The following is a 12,034-nucleotide window of genomic DNA, read 5'->3' as shown; positions in this document are numbered from 1 at the left end:
ACTTACTCTGCAGCCCTATGCCACTATCACCCTTGTTCACTTCTTTTCAGAAAAAATATTATTAAAATTTAAAATTAGAAATAATTTCTTGTTGTATTTTCTTTTTTAAATCCAAGGCATTCCAATAGATCGTGTAAAATATTCCACATGTGTTAAGATTTTATATTTTATAAACAAGTCACAACAAATATTTGCCTTTTCCAATAAAACAGTTTTGGCTCTTAAAATTAACAGGAACCTGAAATAGCAGTTATCCAACCAGTTCTAATTGCTAACTTCCTGAAAGCATTTCACAAGACTTTTTGTCTCCAGATCTTATTTTAAGTCCTGTAGTTACATACCTGAAATTTTTTAAGGAGTTTGTTTTGAAAGTCTCTCTGCAGAAAACAATGAATCTTTCACATTTTCTTTTCCCCAAAACACCTCACCATCAATTTTCCTGATGTTTTTGAGCTTGGAATGTATTTTGTTTCCAGATACACATGGGCTGTCTCATTCTATTTATAAAAATATGGTTTTCCACCAATGGCTCTGATTCTGGGACAGGATGGTTTAAAGTAACCCTTTCATTCAGCAGTGCTTTGATTTATCCCTGACCAACATGTAATGCTTTTATTAAATACACTGTTAGATTAATTTTTTGTATTGCTCTGTATAAGCTGGTGGCAGGAACAGAGAGGGGGGAAGAGGAAAAGGGCATATCCAACATAAACCTCCCCTGACTCAGCTTTGTGCTGTTTCCTTGAGATAAATAGCAAGGAACAATGACGTTTTATGCTTCTGCATAAATTTGTTGCTTTCATGGCCTCAGCATCACAGGACACGTTGCTCTTCAAGCCATCTTTTACAAGGATATTACAAGCCAAATTTCCTTGCTACAGGAGCTCAGGCTCATCAGATGCCTGCAGAAGGGTTTGTCTTTTCTTCATTCAGCTAGAAGTTCCCTGATCTCCTTTCCTGGGTAGCTGTGAGATGTCCTCAGAGACGAAAGGTGTGAAAGCCTTTGATTTTAAGGAGCTGCACCTCCCCTGCTGCACAGGCAGCCAACCACTACTCTGGGCTGGCAATAAATGTGTGAGAGAAAAGAGTCTCCAGTACTCATGGAGATTGCTCTTACAGGCACCTCGTTTCATCACATTATGCACTGAAACACAGACACACACACACCCTGCCAGGTGTTCTGAAAGCAAATATTTCTGTGCTAAATGAAACAAATACCATGAAGAGAGCTTTGAAAGACATCCACATGAACCTAGTACTGCTTTCAAAGGAAGATTTGGCTTATCTTCCACTGTGTCCCTATGCCATTGAAAATCTCTGTAAATATCTAGGAAGTGCCCAAGTGAGCACCAGACTCCACTGAAGAAATCAGTTGCCATATTTTTCACTCTTTAATGATAAGAATATGAAGTCTGATGACATGGGGCAGAGGATTGCATGGCAGCAACACCAGGACTGGGCTGTTCCTGACTTGAAGCAAATTGCTTCACATTTTCCTACCTGTCTGTGAATGTGAGGAGTAACAGCACCCACTGTAGCTTTCAGAGTTTAAAAAATTAATGAACACATACCACAAGTGAAATATAAGGGGACCTATTATTTCAACATCGTTCAATCATACTGTTATAATATTTACCTAGATTTCAGTATTTCTGTTTAGGGTCATGAACAGCAGACTGCACTTATATATAAAAAATAATTGATTCAAATAATTGTGCCACTTTCTGGTTTGTTGAATAGCAGTAAAACCTCTGGACTGACAGCAGCTATCACTGGAATGAATCTCCACTGAAACTGCAGCCTGATTATGACACAAACAATCTGTCTGAGCTAAAAAATAGGCAGAAAGGTAGAAAAATTGGCATCTTTTTGTAATAAATAAATCTAACACAAAATTACCCTGCAAAACAAGGATGAATTTAAGATTGTGAAAAAAAAGTGATTTACATGCATAAAAAATCTCTTTAAGTTGCATCCTGACATAAGGATGGCACACTGCATTACTGAAACTACGCTTATTTTTTAATATGTTTCTTTTTCAAAGTGTCTTTGTACCTTTATACTTGCCAATGCTTAGATCATTTGAGTTAAAATTGAAAAGATTTATATCTGTTATAAAAGCTAGTGTACAAAGCTACCTTCTGAATAAGTTGAATTCTTTAATATAAAAGTTTAAATACAGAAATCTATATACTCTGCCAGTATTTTCTTACAGCTTAGAAAAGTAATATCCTAGATAAGAGAAAGGACTGGCTCTTTTTCCATTTCATTTTTCTATTTATTATCTTCAATTCTAGTACAAGAGTTATGATTTACAGTCTCATAAATGCAATCAAATAGGTAGGTATATAAAGCTAATAGAAGCAATGTATTTAGGAAATAGGTTGTCAAGAGCTAGGGGAAAGAAATTCCAGCAACAGCAAGCCAAGATCAGTGCTATATTACTTTGACAGTTGCACAGGCTGCCATACGGGATTTTCAAGAATATCTGAGTGCCTAATTCATAGTCAAAGCTTTCATTCTTTTGAATATACCTGTAGGTCCTGATGTGCTTAGAGCATGAGCCAAAATAACTCTCTGGGCAGGAAAAGGAGCAGACTGTGTAGCAGTTGCTGATGGTCAGCAGATGAGCAGCTGCTCTCTAGAGAGACTGTAATGAGAGGTGGGGTCTCTTGAGCCCCTGAAGCATCCAGAGAGGGCTGAGAAGATGGGAGAAACAAACAATAGAGTAATTCGAGGATGAGCTGCATCACATCTTCCACATCTTCCCTTCAACCACCTTCCTAACTGACAATTATCCAGGACAGATTACATGGATTAAGAGATGTCGGTCCCCTCACACTTCAAGAGAAGATGTGCCCTCTAAAAAACACAATGAACGGAAACCACTGTCACGTCTCAAATAAATCAAAAATAGGTTTAAAAACACCCTATTTGCTTTCAATTAACCAGTACCCAATAACACTGCTGCCAAGTCAGGCACTCTCACAAAAGTAAGGACAAAGCAGCTGCTTCATATTAGCAGCTGCAAATATTAATCATATTAGTTTATACTAGGATTACAACAAAGACTTGTCACCTAAAAAAGCAACACTGTAGGAATACAGAGCAAAACACAGAAAGCTAAAGGTAGTCCTTACTGTATGCCATGCTGCTACCAGCATAGCTCACTAGCTCTCCTCCCTAGCCCACACTTGCCAAGGTGTCAAACATAAATTATTAATCCATAACCTCCATGCAAACAGTACTTCCTTCTTTATTTTTGTTTTTCTCTATTTAGCAAAAAGCTTTATTATGGTCCTAAAATTATAAAGAAGGCTGGGAGATAGGAAGAGCCTGTCTATGACTGCTCACATCTCCCACCTCCATAAATGACATGGAATGGTTGTTTTGCAAAGCCACATCTGGCTCTGGTCTCCTGTTCACCACCCCCTAGAGTGGCACTGTCTCAGTGCAATGAATCAGAGGTGTGGACTTAGTGGATAATGCCATCCTCACCCATTTCTTCATCTTCCAATGCCTCCTACCATTAATCATCGCAGGCAACAGTCTACTGTGCAGGGTTTTTAGCCATGTAACTCCACCACTGCAGAATTTTTTTTAATAATTCAAAATCTGATAAAAATCCAACCCACCATTACTATTTCTGCAGTGGTGATCTAGGCTTTCTCTTCATTATCTTTGCATTATTAACCCATGCCTTCCACTCATTCAAATTCCATGGTGACCTATAAAACTTGTCCTGTGCAAATAACATAATCACCTCTCCAAGCCATATTTATACATAATGTTGTTTTTTTTAATCTGCTCTTCCATCTATTTTTCCACAACTGTGGAGAAATAATGACTTTATTCTTTTTCAACCTAGTTTCAGTACTAAGCCCAGCACTGCATACATGCAAGCAACAAGCATCTTCTCAGCCCCACTTAGAAATCCTTTTCAAGTCTTACTTACAGACCTACTTGTCCAAGTTCAGTGGGGGACTGACTGACCAGTTAAATGCTCATTTATCATCATCAGTCAACTGACCCTATTGTTATACTTCACCCTATTTCCCTCTGCACTTCTAGAAAGTAAAAAAATTAAACACTAATCCAAAAGTATTCTAGTACAGGGTAAATATAAACCAGAAAGTTAAAATTCATTATTTTCTGTCTTCTTCAGGAAAAAAAAAAAAATATTTAAAACTTTCCTTCCAGCCTCCAGAGCTGAATTTCCTTTACTTTTTTAGTAGAAAACTGCCAACACACTATTTCAGTAAAAGAACAACTAAAAAGGTGGGTTTGCTGTCATTTTTGCTAATTCTATTACCTCAAACTCCCCCAGTTTAACCCCCAAAGATGTGGCCAAGAAGGTTTTTTTCCTGTATGCAATTACATATTCAGCTATTCTATCATCTTCCTTTTCTGAAAATCCTCAACCTACTTCTGACATACACCAAATCTCCTTACATAACCAGAAGCCTTCCACAATTAGCACTCCAACTCATGCTTCCTTTAAAGATATGGTACCCCTCTAATTCCATTATCCATAGCCTAATGAGGAAAATACTCCAAACACTACAAAGCAGAGTTTTCAAAAATCCCTTCACCAACTTCACATTTCGTCATGACCAAAATATTATCAAAACCATTATGGCTACCTAAGCCTTAATCCAAAGAAAACTCAAAATATATAATCCTCTGTGCAGTGTTCCCAGTATGCTCACACTTACTGCAACCCACAACCATAGTGGGCAAATGCTTCAGGAGAAGGCTTGGTGACTAAGTAAACATGATACAAAACCCCCACTAACATATCAGTATATAAATAAAGAATAAATAAGAATAAATCAAAAATAAGTTTAAAATAGAAATAAGTACCCCAAATTTACAAACAACCAACAGTAACAAAGCAGCGGTAAGAAAAAAGAAGTTATTTTACATGGAAATCTGGCAAAATATGTATTCATTTCCATTCACATATTATCAAGTAAAGAAAAAAGTGTGAATGCAATGGTGGGGTTTCAACCACAGAAACCTAAAGGCACTAACTCCAGGAAAAAAAATTCTACATCTCCTTCCTTTATCCTTTAACCCCCTGTAACTTCTCCATAAATGCATATTATAATGAATTAGCTGTCCTCTGGCCAGATAACTCCTCCTCTGTCTTCAGCTGTGTATCTCTTTGCTTTTATCCAGCATCCCCACCATGGCTCCTATCTGATCAAAGAAACATAAAATGTCAAAGTAAATTTACAATTACATACTGTTTGTCATCAGTAATTACCTCCAGTGAAACTAAATATTTCTGAAGTTAATTATTTACCAAATAAATTCACTGTCCATTCCCTATGCCAGCCTGGGCTAGAGGTAAATTATTCCACTCACACCTTTCTCAGGTTTCACTTCTTGCCCCCCTTTACCACTGCAAAAGTGGTTGGATTTAGGCCCTTTTGATAATCTTCTGTGTTCAGTGAGACAACCATTGATACTCTTGATTGGACAATGGATTCTGAATCTTCACCTAGAGCCCGGATTCAGAGCTGTCTCAGCAAGAGTGTTTTCCAAAGAGAATGCAGCTACTCTTCTAGCACAAAATCCTTATTTCTGAAAATAGGTGCATATTTGGGGGCAATTGTTATAGATTGAACTTGATTAAACATGGCTCTTTGAACAATTTTAAACAGCATCTGTCTTGGGAGAGATTTGTTGGTGATGTATTTAATTTCCTTCAAAATTAAACTTAACTGAAATCCTGTGCATATAAACTGTCTCAGAACACTTTTTTAAATGGCAGTTCTTTCTTTAGGACTGAAAGTTTCTTCTTTAAGAAAAAAAATATATTGCCACAAAGAATAGAAATCTATATTAGAAACTGTCTTTTGTATATCAATTTCCTTTATTACGGATATCTTCTCTCTTACTATTATCACCTCTCCTTTTTTTTTGAAGTCAACTCATAATTTTCCAGTTGCTATATGGTCATTTATGATAATTCCCTAGAAACCTATATATATATACACACATATATATACAGAGACACACCTATATACCACTGTTTGCAAGAGAATTTTAACATCAAAGATGAGTTTTGAGTACTGACAGGGACACAGTAGTCCAAAAAGTAATGGACAGATAAATAAGTATCTTTAAAATCACAAAAGTTATGATTATTCTGTTACTCACTGTTCAAAGGGGAAGAATAAAATTACCAGGCAGTAGGTTTTTTGTTAACAATAGAAAATACTTCTTTTCATCACATCTATTTAAATTCTGGAACTTCTTGACACGGAATGCTGTGAAAGGGAAAAGCATAAAGGAGTAATAAAGAGTTTAGACAAATTAATGGAAAACAGGTAAAGGTCTGACAGATATGATGGTCCAAGCATCTGCTGAGTCCTCAACCATGACAAGTGTTTCTCAGTATTTTCCTGCTGGTTTTGCTCCTCAGTCTACTGTACCAATGCTTGGGTCACAGTGGTACTTAGGTTTGTGATCTGATAGATGAAGGATGGTCTTTCATTTATTAATATTTGTTGAGTATAATGTTAAAATAAATTTGCTGGTTTTCCATTAGACACATAAGAAGGCTGGTTATTCTATGTGTAAGTCAGAGGCAGAGGATATCAGAGATACCTCAAACACCTTACAGCTTGGAGACTTCCTGTTTATTAAATTTATTGATTTCTGCTTTAAAAACAAAAAAAGGAAATAAAAAAGGACATTTTTGCATCACACCTTGTCTTTAAGGTTGCCTCTTTAACTGATAATTCAGAATAAGTACACTTTGGAGAGGAAATACTTCAACACTTTCTCTGAATCAAGCATTATAGCCACCAGCTATTCTGACTAAAAGGTAACCTCATAAGTACATCCTGTTAGACAAGGGAAACTATACAAGACAGTAAAAAGGAAACAAAGAAAAAAGCCATTTCTGTTCACTGCATCAAACTGAAGTGTCAAAGAAAAAATTAATCCAACAAATATTTAAAAATAATTTCTGAGTGCTCAAAGAATACAAGCCTGTAGCACTTCCACCAGAATGCCATTGCCCTACTGTGGTGATACTACCAGGTCTATAGACCTGAAGCATTCATTTAGAATTACTGAATCCTGACGAAGGGTCTTTTTTTCTTTTTTAAGATTCTTTGCAAGGCCCCGACACATAAACACAATCCTTCAGCTCCTGCTCCATGTAGGGGTGTTAGGCAGCTGAACACAGATGGATTGTAAGACTCCAAAGCCACTTGTTTAGCAAAACAAATATTTGCTTTATTGTTTTCAAGTAATCAAAGCACACCTGCTTACTTCTTGTTCTAAGCTAGTCAGACAGAAACTGGTATGACAACTACAGAACTGCCATCCTGATATTTATTATCCAGGCCCTACTGGGTGGATGCCTGTGTGCACCATTGTGCTTCAGGCAGGGGAAGCTGATAATAAAAGAGGAATTGGAAAAGCAGTTTAATGTGAAAATGAGCAGAGTGCAGCCCTGCCTCTAAATCCAGGTCACACATGTGCTGTGCAGCCCCTCACCCAGACCCCTGCAGCAGCATTCCCAAAGCCTGGGGTATCTCCCAGTGGTGACTAAAGGACAAAATAACTGAGCTAAAATAGCACTCGTTATGAAGGACTTGAAAGAGTCACAAACCCATTTTGCATGATTCATACTGTGAGCAAACATTCAGGACCAGCTCATACACTGTCCAGTTTACCCATTCACTCCTGCTATTCGCTATTTCAGCTTTACTGCTGGTCTACCAAATGGATATTTTTTTCCCATAGCTAGAATAGATGGCTACACCATTTGTTAACTATCAGAGGAACAAAAAGAATGCCAGATAAAAATTGCAGCATTCATTAACAGGCTTTTTACCCCACTCGCCATTCGGATTAAGAAAGTGCTCACCAAAGCTACTGGGAGTCACGTCCTCAGTTTTGATGAGCCATGATATTTATGCACTCAGAAAGACAAAGCCAGTGAATTGATGGGGTCACAGAATGGTGTGACAGAAGGTCTATTAAAATTTATGCCTAAAATGTGCATTTATTTAAAAAGTAGCCACTGGCATAACTTGCAGATATAGCATGCAAACAAGCTTTGCCAGCAGATTTAACCCCTACAGGGACAAATGTTATGTCTTCTGGAGGAAAGTTGTATCAAAACTATGCAGCATCTAAAATGCAAAGCAGGACTAGCACATAGATACCAAAAAGCAGATTTCTGTGCCCTGACCCACCAGAGAAAGGAAGGGGTTTTGTATAAGCTGTGCTGGGCTAAACATGCTATTAACTTAAAGTGTAAGATAACCCAAAGGGTGAGCATTTTCCTCGTCCCACAGTCATTTAGTGCTACCAAAGAATGGCTGCTACATTCCCTGTTTTATGAGGGAATGAGTGGATCTGTAGTGAGGCAGTAGCTCTAGAGTACAACTCTGTGACTCATTCTGCAAAATGGAGACATGCACTTATTTTATAGGCATGTGAAATTGGGTTAGAATTTCTGTGTTTGACTTTCTATAAAGTAAAGGGCACAAAAAAAATATTTTTAGAGCCAGAGTCTCAGTGGTGAAATGTGTGTTGTTTTTACACTGGAGAAATACATTAAGTCCTTGTTCTGTGTGACTCTTTAGTTGTTACAAGAAATGTCCTTAAATGCAGAATACAACAGAGCCAAACCCACCAGTCTTATACCCGGATGAAAACTCCTAATTCTGTCTGCCTGTAGGTTGCTATACTTACCAATATTGCAATACTTCCCTGCATAATTTTCTTTGCAATCACATACTATTTTCCCAGTGGAGGTAACCATCTTGCACTCTCCACCGTTCATACAAGGATCATGAACACAACCTACAAGAAAACACAACCAAAGATCAAACCAAAGGTACAAATAATTCAAGGGAATTGGTCCATTTTAACTTACTCTAGTACATCTCCTCCATGCATATGCATTTGGAGGAAGTTTTTCTTTTTTGCTTATCCCAGACCCTTTTGTGATATTGTGATAATTGTGATAAATTGTGATAATTGTGATAAATTGTGATAATTGTGATAAATGAAAGAAAAGGAAACTCGACTGATTTCTGCCCACTAAGGTCTGTCTCATTGTTTTCACTGCTATTGGATAATGTCAGCTATTGAAAGATACTATCAATGAACAATAGAAAAAATGGGGGTGGTGATTATTATTACTAGTGGTGATGGTATTAACACTTCTTTCTCTACAGAGGGCTCTGCCAGGCTTGCCACTGAGCTTTATTAGAATTTATAATAACATATCTAGGAGGGAGCTCAGTTAAATATTTAAAATCTGTGAGGATATATTGTATGCTACCAAATTTCCCAACTCTCACATAGACTCTCAATGTCCTAGAAAGCCACTGACTCTCCATACTTCAGTTTCCAGTCACATAAAGTGGGAATAAAAGCACCTTCATATTTCCAAGGGCTTTTATGAAACTTATTTGTACTGTAACGTATTTGAGAATCTGGGCAGGGTAAAAGTTAGCCAGACTGAGTAACAGAATAGCCATACCAGAGCACATACATGGGTGAGGCACATGGTTTGCCTCCCTCCAAATATCTCTTCTCCAAATGAAAGGTGCTGTGCTTGCTTCTTCTGATGGGTGACAATTCAAAGTGCATATCCTGTGCTGGCTGGCCAGGGTGTTGGGTTCCTGGAGGAGGCTTCATCACCCCTGCCAGGAATGGGCCAAAAATCATGGGGACTCTGGGGCCATTGCAAGCCTTGTGGGATCTTGGAGGCAGGTGAAATGTACACGCTGGCAGTTTAAAAGTGGGATGGGCTTGGGAAGAAACACAGAGGTGAAAGAGCAGTATGAAGTGATTGTTGGTGTGCAGGGTGTGCCTCTCAGGCAGGTTATAGTTTTGGATAAAAATTTTACCACTTCTACTATACAACCTGTTGTATATTCTTACGTGCTGCAAACCAGGGTTTCGTCCCTTTCAAAGAAAACACTGAAGTGTGTCCCTAAAATTCATCATAAGGCATATAGCTGCTTCCTGAAATAAGTATGGACACATTGAAGGGATTTCCTGAGTCAGTATAACCACTCACTCTTGGAAAGGAAAGCTAAAATATTGTGTTTTAGAGAGGGTATACAAGCTGCAAGGGCAGCATTAGGGTGTGCAGCCCTGCTCAGGCTTTGACACACTCACTGTCCTTTATCCCACTCCATGCAGACCTACAGCTGTGGTACAAAATAGTGCCTTACTTTTGTGTTCCACACGCCTGCACTCGATGTGGCCGTCCACACACATGCACTGCTCCACTACTCCTTGTTGGACTCTTGACCAGCTTGCACCCACATCAAAGAATTCATAGAGACTGTTGTCAAAACATTTCTCTGAAACAAAGTTTTACAAACAACACAAGCTTTCAGATATTATTTCTTGCAAGAAATGGCGCCACAATCTCTTTTATCGTTCCCTGCTCACCCCTTTTTTTCATGTTGAGCAGATCCATGTTTGTTGACAGTCCTTCTCAAGCTAGCCAGCCTCCGTAGTGTGGAGGCACTGAGCCAGTGGAGCAGCAGCTCCAGGAACCTCGGGACAGAGGTGACTTTCTCCTAAAGCCCAGAGAGCAGGACAGCATCACTGTACCCAGTACATGCATGTCTGTAAGGGATAAGGCATCACCTGCAATTGTGCTGCTTTTTCATGTCTCTGTGCATTGCCTACTAGATATTAGTAATTTCCAAACATGTGAGGGGTATTTAAATCTTAAAAACAGCAAAGGAAGGGGAAGAGGTTTTTTGTGTTTCCCATGCTCAGAGCATATTCGGATTTATAATTGTACAGTCAAGCTATTTTCAGTTGTCCTGTCAGGAATGGATCGTCTGTCATAACCATTTGGGAATCCACCTACACAAACATTCATGCTGCAGTGGTCTTTCCCATCACAACAGCACTACCTTTTCATTAAGCAGACATTAATGAGCCCTACTTACTATTCATATTTCATGTTGTAACACTGGTGGTAGAAGGCACTTACTCAACTGGCAGTCCTCGCCTGTGAATTCCTCAGGACAGGTACAGTGGTACATCCTGTGGCTGTGAGTGAGAGAACAGGTCCCTCCATTGTGGCATGGGTTGTCTGCACAGTGATCTAGAGAGGCCACAGAAGAAGTTGTACGTTGTTAATAAGTATGGCATAAGTCCTGCTTTGTTCTTTTGGCTCCATGAGCCATTTTGGTTCAATGCTCAGTGGGTTTAATATCATCTATTAATGTAAAACAAAATTGGTCCAACCAGTTGACAGTGGGTTTGTTTCCAGCTGTAAAACAGCTGTATTTATTTACCCAGCTTTTAAAACCATATGGTAAATCACTGAACTGACCCTTCACCCCCCAGACTAAGCTGTCTGAAGGAGGCAGGTCCAGGCACACCTGAAGTCACCAGAGCTGGCACTGTGGTGGGGAAGACGGCGGGACAGGTGCCCACAAGATGGAGCTGTGCCTTTACACTGGGGAGGGAGGAAGGCTGCCGTGCTGCCTCTGCCCTGCCCCTGCCCTGCAGCCTTCGCACTGCGACATCCACCACCGGGATCACACATCTCTTTCAAACTGCACAAAGGACAGCCCTCGGCAGAAGAATTTGCTATGGGATTTTGGATTATGTCTAAAACTAATGGACAGCTGGCACCAAAGGAAAAATGATGAAGCAAATCACAAAGCACATCCAAGTAAATCACGCCAAGAAAGATGAAAACTGGACCAGTCTAGCATATCTCCATTTACTAGGGAATTTTCTGAATGATGGGAAAATGTGGTGGGAGAGGAAGTAGGTGCCAGGACAACTCCTGCAATAGAAGCTTCACTTGGCAATGTGCAATGCAAAAGTAGTAAGAGTCTTGCTGGTCAGGCAGTGTTTCTGATTTCAGGCAGTGCCAGGGGATGTATCTCCCCTGAAGCTAACCAACAGCATGTTTACATCTGTTCCAGAGCTGGCCCAACATCTTGTCTGCACTCAAACCTTCCTTCTAGTGCTAGTCAAACACTGCTAAGCCATCTGCAGGGTTACTCAGTCC

The 12,034-nt window shown here is 39.2% G+C and overlaps 1 protein-coding gene across 1 annotated transcript in view; it reads right to left on the bottom strand.

The window, feature by feature from the left end:
* The window catches only part of HGFAC (HGF activator), a 40,705-nt gene that overhangs the window by 16,210 nt on the left and 12,461 nt on the right, over positions 1-12,034 (bottom strand). The window contains exons 5-7 of the mRNA XM_005518055.3: positions 11,000-11,113; positions 10,221-10,352; positions 8,725-8,835 (exon numbers count right to left, since the gene is read on the bottom strand). Coding sequence (XP_005518112.2) covers positions 8,725-8,835; positions 10,221-10,352; positions 11,000-11,113 — 357 coding nt within the window. The remainder of the gene's footprint in view (positions 1-8,724; positions 8,836-10,220; positions 10,353-10,999; positions 11,114-12,034) is intronic.

The sequence above is a fragment of the Pseudopodoces humilis genome, chromosome 6 (assembly GCF_049639895.1).
Source record: "Pseudopodoces humilis isolate 2021_Gansu_Grassland_sample_001 chromosome 6, ASM4963989v1, whole genome shotgun sequence".
NCBI classification, from domain to species: Eukaryota; Metazoa; Chordata; class Aves; order Passeriformes; family Paridae; genus Pseudopodoces; species Pseudopodoces humilis.
This window is presented reverse-complemented; position numbering and strand designations above follow the sequence as displayed.